Source organism: Schistocerca nitens, chromosome 3 (assembly GCF_023898315.1).
Source record: "Schistocerca nitens isolate TAMUIC-IGC-003100 chromosome 3, iqSchNite1.1, whole genome shotgun sequence".
In the NCBI taxonomy this organism is placed as follows: domain Eukaryota; kingdom Metazoa; phylum Arthropoda; class Insecta; order Orthoptera; family Acrididae; genus Schistocerca; species Schistocerca nitens.
Genome location: NC_064616.1, coordinates 638705363 through 638724695, shown reverse-complemented (window position 1 = coordinate 638724695; position 19333 = coordinate 638705363). Strand labels below are relative to the sequence as shown.

General features: G+C 40.9%; 1 protein-coding gene across 1 annotated transcript in view; it reads right to left on the bottom strand.

The window, feature by feature from the left end:
* LOC126249375 (protein tyrosine phosphatase domain-containing protein 1-like) overlaps positions 1-19333 on the bottom strand; it is a 396740-nt gene that overhangs the window by 136329 nt on the left and 241078 nt on the right. The window contains exons 6-8 of the mRNA XM_049951029.1: positions 19003-19114; positions 18537-18738; positions 11821-11940 (exon numbers count right to left, since the gene is read on the bottom strand). Of these exons, the coding sequence (XP_049806986.1) occupies positions 11821-11940; positions 18537-18738; positions 19003-19114 (434 nt within the window). The remainder of the gene's footprint in view (positions 1-11820; positions 11941-18536; positions 18739-19002; positions 19115-19333) is intronic.

The following is a 19333-nucleotide window of genomic DNA, read 5'->3' as shown; positions in this document are numbered from 1 at the left end:
CAAATGGTAAGGAGGAACAACTAATGCATACATTCAAGTCCCATATGAAAAAGTTTGTCGTGGATTTTTTGCAGGATGATGCCCTTCTCCACTTTCTGAGCACCTATCACCTCATGGATACAGGTGACCAGAGCGCAGCTGAGGTGTTTCATCACTGGCAGCCCACATACTCCTCTACATTCTGTGGCCTGTGCCACACCTGCTGTGGTCAGGTTTGTCCAGCCATTTCATGTTGGGATTGCCGATGTGGGCACGAGGGTTTGGTTGATGACCCAATTGGATATCAGCCACTGTTCTTCACTGCCAGGGATGCTATCCTCATGATGTCCATATGGATAATAGGCTGGTGGTGAGCCACTTTGATCAGTTGTACCCCTGTTTGCTGCTGGAGTGTACTGGTTTGTGGATATGACCCCATCACCACAGCCTGCCCCACCACCCTCCACCTCGAGTCAGTTGTCACCTGCTGTGTAGGCACCCCTGATCCATTGACTGCCTGGCACTGGGCACTGGCCTGTCTCTGGCCTCGGGTTCATTGCCGCAGCCTTCTGTTCCAGTCAGGCCTCCTTCACTGGCCCCCTCACCATCATCGCCTCAGACATCACCACCAGTGGCTCAAGCCCTGTCTCCTCTGCACTGGAACCTGCCTGCTGATGGCAGTTCATATATGGCAGTTGCATCCTCCTCCATGCTGCTGTCATTGGCACCACATGGCCCACTGTCCTTGGGCATGCCTGTGTCTTCACATGTCTCAGCCTTACACTCCAGTGCCTGCTTTGCACATAGTCCTGCCCCTTCCATTGGCACTGGCTGCTGCCACTCTGGATCTGATGACTGTGTCTCTCATTGGGCTACTTGTGTCTCTTCCATTTCCTGGGTGCCTTCTTCACACAAGGGAGAGGTGTGCTGTAGTGCATGTGAGTGAGAGGGTGCTGAGTTTAGTGTCACCTTGTGTGTGTACTTAAATCAACTGCCATCAGCATCAGCACAGGCTAGCCTCTAAAGGCTGCCTTTTGGAAGTGTGCACACGGCACGGTCTCCACTGCACCATCTACCGGTGACTCGCACATGTATATGCGTGGTGCAATGCTGACTCACTCTCACCATGTTCTTTTAGTTTGTACTGCTCACATTAATTGTTCTGTGTATCACTAATGTAGCACCTTCTGTATGATTCTTTTGTCTTGTTACATGTAAAGTCACAACAGGTTTATTTCCATTATTGTTCAGAGGTTGTTTTAATTGGATCAGTTTTGTGTATTACCTGGTAACTACACTCACCTCAAGACCAAGACCAAAGTAAATACAGCCACTGTATCTTCTCCTGGTGCAAACTGAGTAGTTATATGCAGAAGATACAGCTCTGGTACCAAACACAGAAGATGAGCTGCAGTATCTGATTTACAACTTACCACATGGATGTGAAAAATCTGGTCTTACCAACAGCATCCAAAAGAATAAGATCATGGCACAGGGCACCATCCGCCTCCCATCCATCAGCACTGACAGAAGTTCTCTCCAGGTAGTTGATGACTTTATCTACTTGGCATCTACAGTATGTAGCAACTTGTCCATGGACACTGAGATTACTAACAGAGTAGCAAAAGCATCTCCCATGGCCAGATTTAAAAAAAAAAATAAAAATAAAAAAAAGCAGGGTATGGGACAATGGACTACTCACAATAAAAAATAAATTAGTATACAATGCTCATATTATCACCATACTTCTCTACAGCTGTCAAATACACACAACTCTTGCTAAGCAGGAACCTCAAATCAACAGCTTTCATGTCTGCTTTCTCTGCAACAATCTTCAGATCTCTGTGAGAGGTAGAGTACCCAACACCAAAGTCTTATAATTCACTAGCACAACTGATCATGCACTCTTGAGCTGCTGGCATCTAAGGTGGCTGGGACATATCAGGCACATGGACCCTATATATATATATATATATATATATATATATATATATATATATATATATATATATATATACTGTACAAAGAACTTCAGGAGGGTGTGAAGCCTGTAGGATACCACACCCTCACTTCAAGGATGTCTGCAAGAGAGAGATGACCAAGGCCAGTATTAATCCAACCTGCTGCAAAAGTACTGTTGATGACTGTGTCAAGTGGCAACTAACTGTGCAAAATGGTCAAGCTTGCAGGGGAAGAATACACACAAAAACAAATTAGGAAGAGTCCAAGACACAAAAAGGAGGGTGGCTTCTGATTGAAGTCCCTGATGTTTCACGTGCCCAGACTGCAGTAAGGACTGCCACTCTTGAGTGGGACTTTCCAGCCACAGTAGACATTGCAGACACTGTACCAAGTATGCTACTCCATGACCTTTTGAAAATGGATGGATGCCATACATACAGTGATCTATTGTCACAAGCCTTTAAAACTGAATGTGAATGACAGAAGAGAGAGATGAGAATCTCAACATCTGTTATACAGTCACATAATTGACAGTTATTGCAAATTAATTTGCTATGAAATGATGTTACAATACCATGCAGAAAGAATTTAAAGATTTAGATCACAATGAAAGAGCAAAAAATTACTTAGAGAATTCATTGTTCTGTACATCCAGAAGCATTTTGCGCTAAATTTGCAGGCATAGAGCACATGAAGAAATTGGTGGTACAAATAGTAAAACTTCTTAAGTCACACCTAGTTAGTTGCAAGTTTTTGATGGAACTAAATGAAGAATGTGGACACTTTATACATAACTGAGAAGTACATTGGTCAAGTCAAGGAGAATGCATGGAATGATTTTTGTTTCCACTTTAAAATCTGCTATTGTTGAATTTATAAAGGGAAAAGGAGCCCAGGAATGAAAATTATAACATCTGGAATTGATTGCAGACTTGCATTTTATGTGGAGTTGACTAAACACTGCCCACAGTAATGCATTGCAAAGAGAGAAACAACTTATTTCTAATTCGATGGGGATGCATTTAAAAAGAAAATCGCATTGTAGAAGGGACAAACTCTGATTAATAGAGCCCAGTTCCGTAAGATCCCTGATGTTACAGCAAATGTGAAGTTTGAATTATTCATTATGACCTTGAATGAATAACATGGATAGTTTTCTAAGCATTTTGAGGACACTGCCAGTCTTACATCTGTTTTCAAGGTGTTTTTGAGACCATTTGCAACTACAGTTGAAAGTGCCCCTGTGCATGTCCAAATGAAACTGATTGCTCAGCAGAGTAAATCCTGTTTTAAAGACAATTGCGTGAAAACTGTGTGGGATGTCTTCATTGTTTTCCTCGGGTACAGTTTCCACATTCCCGTAATGAGGTTACAAAAGTGATATATCTTGGTCAACATGTGCATGTCAAAGACCTTTTCTTGAATTATCAAACTAAATAAGTCACAATTATGTGGCAACCTGGGTATAAAAATCTGTAAAATTGACTGTTTCTGTCCATATGCCAATAGTTTGTACCATATAAACATCGTGTCTTCAGCTCACCAAAAATAATTAAAGAAAACGGAAAACTCATTTTGTTTGTGATCTATGTTGCTGAAAAATGTGAAATATAAAACAAAGTTGAATTCAGTGTGCACTCCTACTTAAATGTGGCACGTTCACAGTTTGCCCCTCCTCATGCTCAAAAAGTGTGGCAGTGGAGAAAACATGAATCCAGGCTGCGTGCTATGGCACTCGTGCCAGGGCATGGCTCATGAACTGAATTCTTGGCTGTCTCTGATCTAGGTGGAGGAAATGCAGTGTGGCAGTGGCTCTGCACGATGCTGGGACAGCCACAATAATCAAAGGGTTCAAGGCATAACAATCTTACTCTACAGCATCCCAGAAATGCTCAATAGGTCTGAGACTAGATGACCTTTGCAGTCAGGAAGTGGCCTTATGCCACTGGAGTGTGCAATGAGACATTAGGACACTTATCATAAGCAACAGAATTGTGCATTGTGTTTCTGGAAGTTGTAATGGATCTGGGAGATGTTATTTTATACCGGATTTGTCAATACGAAATCTAATGAGGGAGGTTGTAAATGTTTTCTTATATTTTTGTCAGAATATTTTTTGTGAATTGTAATTTGCCTTATTTTATGCTAATTTGCTTTTATGTTAGAGTGACAGCATATTGATTAATATTAGTAGATGTGACGAATAATATCAGAGAGACTGGTTACAAGTGGAAGCTTGTGTGTTGTGTGAAATGTCTTTGATGCTGGAGTCGTCTTTGACCATAGTCAGTCGGCAGTGAACACTCGGTGTGTGACAGTGGAACAATGTACAGGTCCCGGTTATAATAATTTGCAAGTGACCAGCAAAAATGAGTTATTCTACTATTTTTTTATATAAACATCAAGAAGGAAGCACATTCAGAAAAATGGTATTTGAAGCACCAAAAATGAGGCAAACGCATTGAACTAGGACATTTATGCAGCCGATGAAACAGCATTATGGAATCATACTTCCACTAGACGACTGAAGCCAACACAAAGTCAAATATCATCTTATAAACATCCATGGAAAAGTGAGTACTGTCATGAAATATGCTAAATTCAAGTATATAAAAATAGTGAGCATATTTCAAAGTACAAAGTGCATTTAAAAAGTTTGGCAAGTAGACTCATTTGTAGATATCAATGTTTGATAATAAAGAAGGTGATGTTTTACAGCACCAAATGATGAGCTTATGAGTGCTCATGTATGAAATAGAGACAAGGTTGGTTAACATCTATAATAAATTCTAAAGCTAAACAGCATCAACAAACAAGAATTTAAAATTCAGGGCTGTTATTGGGAAAAGCATAAAAGACCATCCATAAAATGCAGATAAAACACAGCCAAATTTCTGTAGATAAAATCAATTATAAAATACCAGTAAAGATGCCAGATTACTGTGGCTGAGTGCTTGCTTATAAATGATGGGTGATCAAGCCACTAAGTAATACACTAAAATCTCACACCCAGTATTTTGGCAAGGAGCTCTGACAACACACAAAACCCTACAACATGAACAACACTCATCTCACTGTCATTTAAAATGGAGGGTGGGTCATGTGGAAGATGCAGGTCTGCCCTCAAGTCATCATATGAAACACACCCAATTCAAATATGCTGTATCAGTACCTGTGTTCCATATCTTTGTCACAATGGTGGGTCCTCCCACCATAAGAGAAGGTTATGTGTTAAAGGGCTATGTCCTGCCTAGAGCTTTGTAAGGGTCAGCTCATTTGCTTATTCTTGTTAGAAAGAGGTAAGCCACAGCTGCATTGAAGGTTTCACTGACCAAAATTTATTGCTCCTCGTTCCCAGGCACTGAGCATCTCACCAACACATTGGTCTTTCAGGGCGCACATGAGATGACTGTCCCAGGAGGACTGAACAGGGAGCAGGAAGTTCAAGAGAGCAAGCCTCCTTGACAACTGCAGCAGCAAGTCAATTTCCCCAGATTCCTATGTGCCACGAACTTCAGCAGAAAATTAGTTTTTTCTCCTGATTGTGCAAGAAACGAAGGGTATTTTATACATCTTGCACCATCCTGTCTGCTGTGTAAATCTGACCATTAGCCAGAAGTGCACTTTAGGAATCAGAGCAGATGAGGAATTTCTTGCTACAATTTCACCTGATCTGCTCCAGTGCCATCAAGACAACAAACAATTCTACATATTAAATGGAAAACTGCTATCTTGAGGACATATTTGGTATTTGAGGAACACAGCAAAACGGTTGATAACGTCCTCCACTTAGATCCATCAGTCTAAACAGTAATGAAAATGAGATTCTGATATAAAATCTCAAAGAACTTAGTTTTAAAAATACATTGTCTAAAAAAACTTAAGCATGTAGAAGAGGAGGAGGAAATGAAATGAAACTTTAAGGGTTGAGAATGTGTGTGATACTATTTCAGTGATTACAAAACTGAGTTGAATTTAAAAATAATTTGGCAGTATGAACCCACTTTCAGTATGGCCTGGATGCATGCACTGATCTGGTTGGGAAGGAGATCATAAAGCCATTGTATCTTCTCCTGGAGCAGGCTGGTCCACAATTGTTGTAACTGGTCCTTGATACCCTGAATACCGGCACTGGGACATAGTTGGCATCCAACTTGGTTCCACACTTGTTCTATTGGAGGCAGATCTGGGGATGTTGCTGGTCACGGGAATACTTCAGCATCACATGCACAATTCAGAGGCACTGTCATGCATGGATGACATGAGTATTTTCCTGTTGAAAAATGGAACCATGACTGGACGAAAGGGACCTTCCCCAGGTCGCCACCATATTTGCTGACGATAGTTATCTAGGATAGTGCAATGCCATGATTCATCGCTGAACACAATGTGAAACCATCCATCAGGAGTCCATGCTGCTTGGTCATGCCACCAATCAAAACACAGTAATTTGTGTTGTGGTTTTAATGGCAGATTGTGCATGGGATGGTAATTTTCTAATCTGGCTGCTGTTTATTTCTGACCAACGGTGGAGGATTATACAGAATATTGCAGGGAGTCCATTACTTGTTCTCAGACAGTAGGTGCAGATGGGAGGGGGTTATGATGTACTTGGTGTGCAGTAGGGTGATACTTCATTGTGCGGATCCTTGATGATGAGTATGCGTGCCCTCATGTTCACATGCAGTCTAACATGGGGGCACTGTCACATCAGAATGTCCCAGAAAACTGGATACTGCATGCTTCGATCTGCCAGCCAAATGGAGACCCACAATTAGGTCACTTCTAAACTCTGTTAGGTGTTGATAACGCTGTCTCACACAAGTATGTGACATCTTCATGTCTTTCACAATGATGACTCAACATCTGACACTGTTCACACCCCTCATATACCCTACCAGTTCTGGTAACAACACCAAACACTAATGCATTCTTGTTGCCATTCTACTTTTTACTGAGAGTTGTAACTCTAATCATTAACATACCCACCAGTAGTGTACATATATCAAGTTACAATGACACCCAACCATATCTTCTGTGTGTTTCACTTGTTTTCTAAGGCAGTGTATAATCTGGTGTACAATTGTTCCTGCACCCCTTCAGTTCAGAAATGAACATAGGTCTCTGTAGTAGCCAGAAGGAAACTTTATTCCATCCCTGGACTTGGAGCTTAATTTCATCCATTTGTAACATTTCTCCCTTGAATAGGTACCAAACAGCCTCATTGTCTGTGGATAGTCATAGAAGTGACATTCTGTCATTGGGGACACACATGTTTATAAATACCAAATTATTTCCAACACAATAAGCTGCTAACAGTTGAAAAAATTGAATGTGAAGATTCACATCATAATGAAATACAGAAACCTATAGAAGTCAAGTTTTATTATAACCTGCTGAGAAAGTAGGACAGGCACACAAGTAATGTTGGTGGGAATGCATGGAACAACAGCTATGTGCAGGAAATGTGTCTGTAAATGGTTCAGGTGCTTTTGTGACTGAAAGAAATCTATTGAAGATATGACATTTTTAGGTCAGCTGTCAACAACCATAATGACAGATGATACTAAAAAAAATTGTACTAGATGCTGACACAAAACCTACAGATATCCTTTACACTGATATTTGAGGAAATGAAATGAAACATGGAATGTGCACATGGAATATTAGGCTGAAAATGAAGAATAATGACAGTATTATCATCATTAAAACTGATTTCCTTAAGTGGAATATATACTCCTGACATGTGGTGCAAAAATTGAGTGGTGCAAAAACTGACAAGCAGGAGATAACATGGATTTAAACTAATGGCGATCTCATTGGCACCTGTGATTGAGATTTATTTATTATATAAACTATCAACAGAGGAGATGAGACCTTGTGTTACCAGCTTAGTGTTGAATAGTGTAGTCAGTCATCACACATACAATGCATTGTCTGCATTTCATTTGAATGGGAATCCAAATATAAGTGATACAAATGTATAATTTCCTTGAAAGTGAATAAAGTTATTTTGATTACACCTTCTGTTTTCATTGTTTCTTAGCTTCCTTCAGAAAATTTTCCATTCACATCTTGTATATGTATTAAGTAACTGCCAAACAACTTGAACTGGACCTACCAGTAGGTCCCTGAATTGTTTGGTACCAAGGGTCAATGAGATATGTACCAGCAATATCTAACTTTTTTAGATATTCATGTAAATATGACCCATACAAGGATACACTTAAAGGCTTGAACTGTGACTATGGTTGTGAAAGGTATCTATCATCTCATTTTGTTTCCTACATCCTGTTACAATGTTCTCAATTTGCACCAACATCTACTACCACTTTTTAGTGCAATATCTCAGAGTTTCACAAACTCACAGTTAATGCATTTGCATGGAAAGATGGCTTCTCTATATGGCAGTGAGGGAATGATTCTGAATTGTATGGTCACTCACATATTGTGTTCCAGCATTAAACTGATGAGAAATACATTGCACTATGTTTGTTCACTTACTGTAGCAATTCTAGCTTGCTAAAAACGCAGCCATATCTTATCACATATTATTTGCTGTGTTAGGTGACCCTGTCAGTGACAGACTTTGCTGACTTCAAATTCTCATGGAAGAGCTTTTACATGGCAATTCACAAAAAGTTCACTAATGGTGATGCCTTTGGTGCCTTATGTCTCTATTATTGATAAAATGTAATTTATTTTATTACCTGAACATGAATTTCTGATGTATTTACAGTCATGTGTTGCACACAGCTATTCCAAGCACTGAAAGAACTGAAGTGCAGAGGCTTTCTTTCCTTCCATTGCTTATCAGATTGCTTGATTTTTTGTTGCTTAAGGACAAAGCAAGAATTTTTATAAGAAATACTTTTTGATAGCTTATGGTAAGAGCCATCATTGTTAACTTTAGAGAAATCTGGAGGTGAAACCAAAAGTGCAAGTTGACACAGATACACAAACAGCAAAAATGCAAATGCCCTTGTTGCTGGTCACACACAATACATTTGCATCCCTGGATCTACATGACCTGAATGCTGGGCTCACATTGCTAAAAGCAACTGCCTCCTTAAATGAGGAGCCTCTGTTTTTCATGTCAAGATGCCCAGGAACACAGTTGTATCAGGTCTACCATAAACACTAAGTGGCTAGTTTCCATTACAGTAAATTAATATGAACACTGAGCAAAGGCATGTTGGTGGGATGTCCCCACTCCACTGAAGGAGAAATTATAACATTCAACCTCATCCCCATGAAGCACTGTACAGGGGACAATTGTTAATATTATTTACTCCATAAAAGGCAAGGAACTCACCTACATGGAGACACCAGAAGATGAAAATCATACTGCATATAGTTCCATGGCACACTGAAATGTGTGAAACAGGACTGTCTGCATGACCCTACCTTGGGGGAGGTAGAGAAGAGAGATCCCAGTCCATGAACCCTTATGTTTTTTTGATAGGAAGTTTGCATTGGCATCAAGCATAGTTTCACTGAATTGTCATTGTCAACATCCAATCAGTGTCATGCAGGACTTTGCATTTCATGTCTTGCATCTCCTCTGTTAGCACTGGTAGCACCATTCCTCTGTAGGACTTGAAATTTGTATAGCCTCTATAAACAACTTAAGCACTTTTGTCCAAAATATTCAGTAAAATAATATAGAAGTTCACATTTTTGGAAACCACCATTTTTTTATACAGGGTGTTACAAAAAGGTATGGCCAAACTTTCAGGAAACATTCCTCACACACAAATGAAGAAAAGATGTTATGTGGACATGTGTCCAGAAACACTTAATTTCCATGTTAGAGCTCATTTTAGTTTCTTCCACCTATGCTCAATGGAGCACATTATCATGATTTCATATGGGATACTCTCTCTACCTGTGCTGCTAGAACATGTGCCTTTACAAGTAAGACAAACATGTGCTTCATGCACAATGGAGCTCCTGCACATTTCAGTCGAAGTGTTCGTACGCTTCTCAACAACAGATTCGGTGACCGATGGATTGGTAGAGCCGGACCAATTCCATGGCCTCCACGCTCTCCTGACCTCAACCCTCTTGGCTTTCATTTATGGGGGCATTTGAAAGCTCTTGTCTACGCAACCCCGGTACCAAATGTAGAGACTCTTCGTGCTCGTATTGTGGACGGCTGTGATACAATACGCCATTCTCCAGGGCTGCATCAGCGATTCCATGCGACGGAGGGTGGATGCATGTATCCTCACTAACGGAGGACATTTTGAACATTTCCTGTAACAAAGTGTTTGAAGTCACGCTGGTACGTTCTGGTGCTGTGTGTTTCCATTCCATGATTAATGTGATTTGAAGAGAAGTAATAAAATGAGCTCTAACATGGAAAATAAGCGTTTCCGGACATATGTCCACATAACATATTTTCTTTCTTTGTGTGTGAGGAATGTTTCCTGAAAGTTTGACCGTACCTTTTTGTAACACCCTGTATTTAAGTGTAATCAAGCAGTTCAGATTTTTTTTTAAAGATTATGTCCTTATTACACATTTTATTAAATGGCACTGAATGTTGTTGTAGCGAATGGTGGACACTGGCCATGTGCAGATTCGCTACAGCACACTGTAAACATCACACTAAAATTATGCCCATTTGAGCTGGAAATCACACTAAAATTATGCCATCTCTCTTTGAGTGTTTGCTAGTATGCAAACAAAATGGATTGAAAAATGATTTTTAGCATTATACCTGTAATAAATAGAAACCAATTATGAGTGCTGAAATGATGGTCAGTCATACTGTGGTCAACTTAGAGGAGGGACACAGCTGCCTGTTTTCAAATGAGCATGCTCTCCATGTCTTTGTCATACCTGCCAGCATCAGTTCTGTATTTTTCTTTGAAAGTGCATGTATAGCACTGTGCAAGCAGCATGACAAATTCTGTAGACGATCTCCTAAGGAGGCCCTTTTACAGCAGATCTTTGGAGGATAAAGTGAGAGTTGAAGAGTTAGGTAGAAATACTCAATCTAAATCCAACAAGGGGAGGGCATGGGACAGGGCTCACCGATTTGGCTCAAACTATGTGAGTAGAAGCAGGTAGATGCCCATTTCATGTACCTACAGTATTTCACTGGAATGGGCTGTAGGAAAAGGTAAAATGCTCTTTAGAGATTAATGAGTAGAGTAGGAGAGATTTTTGAGCTATACTTGATTTATCAGAACCATGGAACAGTGGTCAAGTGTGGTGACTGGCAGTTCATCAGCTTGGGTTAAGTTGTCACAGCTACCATCTTTTTTTCTTTTTTAAAATATATATTAGTTGTACTGTTAACTATTAACTACAAAATTTGAGTCTATTTTAACGGTTCGATTTATATTTGTAAAATTAATATATTCAGTTTTGTTATGATTACTACCATTCTAAATCAGAAGGCTGTAGGTGGTGGTAAAAAAAGCAAATATATGTGGAACTCTTGTATGAAAGTGTATGAAAAGATTTGGATCTGCAGGTGTGATGTTCTCATGTACTTTTTCTTCCATGTTTGTTATTCAGGAACACTGATGTGTCGGGTACAGGTGGAGTGGAAAATCTAGGAGATATTAATGCATCAATTAAGACTGTAGCAGAAATCATAAAAATATATAAAAACATACTCAATCTTCATTATGTAAAACTAATATCACACCAATATTAAGTCACACCTATCATAATGCCACAGTGAAATATAATCTGTTTATTTTTGTCATATTGTAGCATATTGGTAAAATTTTGCATGAGTCACAAATGATAGTAGCAGCTGTTTGAATGATAATGTGGACACTGCTTTCAGTAATTTGTAACATAGGCCTAATACATATTCATCACCTTCAAATCTATTTTGAAAATAAATGTACAACTTACCGGTGTGTCTTGAAGAACTAGGTGATAAGTCAATTGAAACATGTTGTGATGTTTCACCTTCAGAACTATGATTCCCATCCATTTCTGTACACAAACTTCTTGTTGAAGCAGATGAGTGAACTATAATCAATATCTGATTTTTAGAACAAAAACAGCAAGGAACATTCACTACTCATCTGTATAAGTTATTAACTTTAAACATTTCTATTACATCAGAATCTTGCTTATTTATTCTTTCTTGTGAACAAAGTAAAAATAATAACCCAAAAATAAAGTTTATCTTAAGAAATTAAATTCTAAACTCATAAATTTAATCTTATGTGTGGTAGCATCATGTGTTCATAGGTTAATAAGCTACCCATTAGGTCTATTCATACAAAACTGATAAAATGACTGTTCTGTTTAAACGCCATAAAGACAGAAATTTCTAAAAATGCACAACAATTCAAGAGACAGTAAATGCTAAATCACATATTGTTCACTGTCCCCATTTCAATGCATCTACTAGACACAGCCAACACTGGTGGAGAGGAATGAATTAAATAGTGCTTAAGATATCACATCTCTTCAGAGGCATCTAATGGCACAAAATATTATTTGCAACATGCAGCTGGATCCTTGTTATTTTTAATTCGAGTCTTATCGATTTTCTCACTGAAATCAGTCATATGGACACAATACTTATGAAAATCAATGGCAGTTATGCTGACTCACAGTTTCTATTACAATAACACAAACCATCAGTCTTCTTTGTACTAATTCTGGTTGCCAATGTAAACAAGTTATTAAATCAAAAATGTATGATGCTGCATTTTGTAGTCACCTAGTCATAGGCTGACTTTGAGAATGCTTCCGAAGGTAGCACGAACATTTCAGTGTGGTGGAGGAGGGGGAATTGCACAAAGGTGGTCTTTAATATGTTTGTATGTATGCAGATACTGCATACGCCCCACATCATTGCAGACCCTGCACCAGCTTGAACAGTCCCCAGCTGACATGCAGCTCTATGGATTCATGAGGTTGTGTCCATAGTCATACACTTCTGTCTGCTCTATACAATGTGAAACGAGACTCGTCTGATCAGGCAACATGTTGCCTGTCATCAACAGTCCAATGTCGGTGTTGACGGGTCCAGGCGAGATGTACAGCTTTGTCTTGTGTTGTCATGAAGGGTACAGGAGTGGGCCGTCAGCTCTGAAAGCCCATGTCGATGATATTTCGTCGAATAGTAGCCTACACACGCTGACACTTGTTGATGGCTCAGCACTGAAATCTGCAGCAATTTGCGGAAGGATTGCACTTGTCACCTTTAATGATTTTCTTCAGTGGTTGTTGTTCCCATTCTTGCAGGATCTTTTTCTGGCCGCAGCGATGTCGTAGATTTGGTGTTTTGCCAGATTCCTGATATTCATGGTACACTCGTGAAATGATCGTGCAGGAAAATCCCCACTTCATCGCTACCTCAGAGACGCTGTGTCCCATCGTTCCTGCACCGACTATAACACCACGTTCAAACTCACTTAAATCTTGATAACTTTCCACTGAAGCGGCAGTAAACGATCTAACAATTGCGCCAGACACTTGTCTTATACATGGTGGTCCATTGATCGTGACCGGGCCAAATATCTCACGAAATAAGAGTCAAACGAAAAAACTACAAAGAACGAAACTTGTCTAGCTTGAAGGGGGAAACCAGATGGCGCTATCGTTGGCCCACTAGATGGCGCTGCCATAGGTCAAACGGATATCAACTGCGTTTTTTTAAATAGGAACCCCCATTTTTTATTTCATATTCATGTAGTACGTAAAGAAATATGAATGTTTTTGTTGGACCACTTTTTTCGCTTTGTGATAAATGGCGCTGTAATAGTCACAAACATATGGCTCACAATTTTAGACGAACAGTTTGTAACAGGTAGGTTTTTTAAATTAAAATACAGAACGTAGGTACATTTGAACATTTTATTTCGGTTGTTCCAATATGATACATATACCTTTATGAACTTATCATTTCTGAGAACGCTTGCAGTTACAGCGTGATTACCTGTAAATACCACATTAATGCAATAAATGCTCAAAATGATGTCTGTCAACCTCAATGCATTTGGCAATACGTGTAACGACATTCCTCTCAACAGCGAGTAGATCGCCTTCCCTAATGTTCGCACATGCATGGACAACGAACTGACGCATGTTGTCAGTCATTGTCGGTGGATCACGATAGCAAATATCCTTCAACTTCCCCCACAGAAAGAAATCCGGGGACGTCAGATCCGGTGAACGTGCGCGCCATGGCATGGCGCTTCGACGACCAATCCACCTGTCATGAAATACGCTATTCAATCCCGCTTCAACCGCTCGCGAGCCATGTGCCGGACATCCATCATGTTGGAAGTGCACTACTGGCCATTAAAATTGCTACACCAATAAAAAATGCAGATGATAAACGGGTATTCATTGAACAAATATATTATACTAGAACTGACATGTGATTACATTTTCACGCAATTTGGGTGGATAGATCCTGAGAAATCAGTACCCAGAACAACTACCTCTGGCCGTAATAACGGCCTTCATACGCCTGGGCATTGAGTCAAACGGCTTGGATGGCGTGTACAGGTACAGCTGCCCATGGAGTCCCAACATAACACCACAGTTCAGCAAGAGTAGTGACCAGACGTTTTCAATTGGTGAGAGATCTAGAGAATATGCTGGCCAGGGCAGCAGTCGAACATTTTCTGTATCCAAAAAGGTCCGTATAGGACCTGAAACATGCGGTCGTGCATTATCCTGCTGAAATGTAGGGTTTTGCAGGGATCGAATGAAGGGTAGAGCCACAGGTCGTAACACATCTGAAATGTAACGTCCACTGTTCAAAGTGCGAACAAGAGGTTACCGAGACGTGTAACCAGTGGCACCTCATACCATCACGCCGCGTGATAACGTCACCATGAAGATGACGAATACACGCTTCCAACGTGCATTCACCGCGATGTCGCCAAACACGGATGCGACCATCATGATGCTGTAAACAGAACCTGGATTCACCCGAAAAAATGACGTTTTGCCATTCGTGCACCCAGGTTCGTCGTTGAGTACACCATCGCCGGTGCTCCTGTCTGTGATGCAGCTTCAAGGGTAACCGCAGCCATGGTCTACGAGCTGATAGTCCATGCTGCTGCAAACGTTGTCGAAGTGTTCATGCAGATGGTTGTTTTCTTGCAAACGTCCCCATCTGTTGACCCAGGGATCGAGACGTGGCTGCACGATCCGTTACAGCCATGCGGATAAGATGCCTGTCATCTCGACTGCTAGTGATGCGAGACCGTTGGGATCCAGCACGGCGTTCCCTATTACCTTCCTGAACCCACCGGTTCCATATTCTGCTAACAGTCGATCTCGACCAACGCGAGCAGCAATGTCGCGATACGATAAACCGCAGTCGCGATAGGCTACAATCCGACCTTTATCAAAGTCGGAAACGTGATGGTACGCATTTCTCCTCCTTACACGGCGCATCACAACAACGTTTCACCAGGCAACGCCGGTCAACTGCTGTTTGTGCATGAGAAATCGGTTGGAAACTTTCCTCATGTCAGCACGTAGGTGTCGCCACCGGCGCCAACCATGTGTGAATGCTCTGAAAAGCTAATCATTTGCATATCACAGCATCTTCTTCCTGTCGGTTAAATTTCGCGTCTGTAGCACGTCATCTCCGTGGTGCAGGAATTTTAATGGCCAGTGGTGTACATCGCCATTCTGTCATGCAGTGAAACATCTTGTAGTAACATCGGTAGAACATTACGTAGGAAAACAGCATACATTGCACCATTTAGATTGCCATCGATAAAATGGGGCCAATTATCCTTCCTCCCATAATGCCACACCATACATTAACCCGCTAAGGTCGCTGATGTTCCACTTGTCGCAGCCATAGTGGAGTTTTCCGTTGCCCAATAGTTCGTATTATGCCGGTTTACGTTACCGCTGTTGGTGAACGACGCTTCGTCGCTAAATAGAACGCGTGCAAAAAAATCTCTCACCGTCCCGTAATTTCTCTTGTGCCCAGTGGCAGAACTGTACACGATGTTCAAAGTCGTCGCCATGCAATTCCTGGTGGATAGAAATATGGTATGGGTGCAATCGATGTTGATGTAGCATTCTCAACACCGACGTTTTTGAGATTCCCGATTGTCGCGCAATTTGTCTGTTACTGATGTGCGGATTAGCCGCGACAGCAGCTAAAACACCTACTTGGGCATCATCATTTGTTGCAGGTCGTGGTTGACGTTTCACATGTGGCTGAACACTTCCTGTTTCCTTAAATAACGTATCTATCCGGCGAATGGTCCGGATACTTCGATGATGTCGTCCAGGATACCGAGCAGCATACATAGCACACGCCCGTTGGGCATTTTGATCACAAAATGGCTGACGGTCCAGCCATACATCAACACGATATCTACCTTTTCCGCAATTGGTAAACGGTCCATTTTAACACGGGTAATGTATCACGAAGCAAATACCGTCCGCACTGGCAGAATGGTACGTGATACCACGTATTTATACGTTTGTGACTATTACAGCGCTATCTATCACAAAGCGAAAAAGTGGTCCAACTAAAACATTCATATTTCTTTACGTACTACACGAATATGTAATAAAAAATGGGGTTTCCTATTTTTAAAAAAACGCAGTTGATGTTCTTTTGACCTATGGAAGCGCCATCTAGCGGGCCAACCATAGCGCCATCTGGTTTCCCCCTTCAAGCTAGGCAAGTTTCGTACTTTGTAGTTTTTTCGTTTGACGCTTATTTCGTGAGATATTTGCCCAAGTCACTATCAATGGACCCACGCCGTATTCTTCCACTTTACATATCTCTGTATTTGAATACGCATGCCTATACAAATTTCCTTTGCTCTTCAGTGTATTACAAGATTTTTGCGAACAGTGGGCTCTTTCAAAAGTTTGGTTGAACAGTTCAGACAGTCACTCACTATTTAGAAACTTGTCTTCATCGAAATGTGAAATGGACTACCAAAAGATTGAAATTTCATATGTACTCCTTACCGTGTATGAATTCTGCCAAACATGGGATGTTCCAACAGTGGTATCAGTGCAGACTGGAGTAACAAGGTGAACGCTACACGTGAGATTCAACTGGACATTGAGACTGAATGAACTTTTAATAGAATCGAGGAAATGGTTTTTCCAGGTACAAAGGAAAAATATAGGTTACTCTGTGGCAGTTTTATTGCGCCTTGAGAGAATAAAAACTTTCAGGGCATCTGACGAACGGTGAAGCGTAACAGTTAAGTGGAGATTGAAATCATTCAACTCACATATCTCAGGAGAAAACCCGAAATTCACTAAAACTACTCACTGGCTCAGCGTGGGGACTGCATCACTCTACCAGGCGTGGGTCCAAATTTGTCAGCTGACATTCGGTGAATAAAGTAGCATGTAAATGAAGAGTCTCAGAAACGGGAAAAAATTTAGAAAATTACAAGGTATGTTTAACACAGGATACTTTTCGGGTGCTCGTCTGAGGGCTTGCTCACGTGGATGCGGCTACAACCTGACCCGGGCTTGCAGGAAACATTCAAGCCAGAGGAAGGTGTCCATTCGCAGACTGAACATACCTACTGCTAACAGAAAATCTAACATGATTCGCCAGTCCACAAGAAGAACCGGCACACCGCAGGAAGTCAAGTAAAGAAGATAGGGAGGGAAAGGCCCCTTCACTAAGGAAACAATAAAAGGAAAACTGAGTTTCCCGAACAGGGGTGGAAACATCTACAAACAACAGCATTCTCGAACAATCCCATTCCTTTCCCTCTATCAACCAATCCTGGTATGCCGCGATACATATACCAATACATCTTATCAACCATACGCCTACACGTACTCGGTATCCTCTCCACATACAATTTCGACAGTTTCCCGCTCCTAGATAACGCAAACTGCTCTGACACTTACCCTTCCTACCAGATCTAGAACACTCCCTACCCTTTCCCACACCAGGGCCCCCTGTTCCCTTCAGTCTACACGAAAATGGTTCAAATGGCTCTAAGCACTATGGGACTTAACATCTGAGGTCGTCAGTCGCTTAGACTTAGAACTACTTAAACATAACTAACCTAAGGACATCACACACATCCATGCCCGAGGCAGGATTCGAACCTGCGACCGTAGCAGCAGCGCGGTTCCGGACTGAAGCGCCGAGAACCGCTCGGCTACAGCGGCCGGTTAACCTACACGATCTCACTATCCTCTCCCTATACAATTTCGACAGTCTCCGTCTCCCAGATAACGCAAGCTGCTACCCTTCCTACCAGATCTAGAACACTCCTTACCCTTCCCCACACCAAGGCCCCCTCTTCCCGTTAACCCTCTCCTACACTTTGATCCTCATAACCGTGGTCTGGCGTCCATCCCATGTTTCTCTATTGTCCATCCTCCCATATTACATTATGGTATCTTAGGAAACGGACACATACAAACATGTTATATTATTACGCTGGAAGGTGGTTAAAGCACAACACTTTCGTGACCATGGTACAAAGCAAAGCAACAATCACAATACCAGTCACTGGTCGAGAGAAAGGATATGGTGTTTTCTCTATTACTAAACAAAAGTGCAAGATAAATCTTTAAGATAGGTTATAGGAACAAATTATACAGTGAGCTCTTCTGGTTTTATCAGTTGTACTTACTCATACTTGCTGACGACGAATCTTCGCCCTCAGTTGATGATGATTTCGATTTCTTGAAACTCAGTCTGCTTTCTGAATTGATCCTAGATACAAAAAATGTCTTTGTGAGAAGAACTTTGCTCTCGTCTTGGGCGGAAGATTTAGTGAAATAATTTTGGCAGCTGCACAACTGTAGCAGGCGCTCACATATCACGAACACAATCTGCAAAATGTAATCTTCATGACAGTCACTGCATCATTTCTCTGATTTACAGCTACTTCCATGCACAGATTTTCTTCATATTGATAAGATAGAATCACTACGAATTTTCGTACATGAAGGAATGTTTCAGAACGTGTCTCAATTATTTTAGTCAATATTCGTTCGTTCAACTCGTTAATGCTAAAAGTTTGTTCAGGAAATGTTACATTCAGGAATTAACTAGCATAATGTGATCATGTTTGCTATGATAATAATTTAACTTACTTTCGGCAAATGGCGAAACATCCTCGCTTCATACCCGTGTAGCAAGATATTTTGGCGAGCTAGATACTGTTTGAGATTAAAATCGTGGCATTTTCCATCTTTGAGCAGATCCCTGAAATGAAAGCAGTTTTTAAAAACTTTGTTACAATTTTTCGATTTGTTGCGAGATTTCTTTTTCCCGACGAAATTTATGATTATCAGTATTGGAATTTTTGGCAACACTGATCCACCAGGAAAGTATATATTAAAAGAAGATTATCACAGAATTAAATGAAACTGGAGGGTGGAAAGGTATCCGATTTATATATGCGATGAATCCAAGTAACGAAGA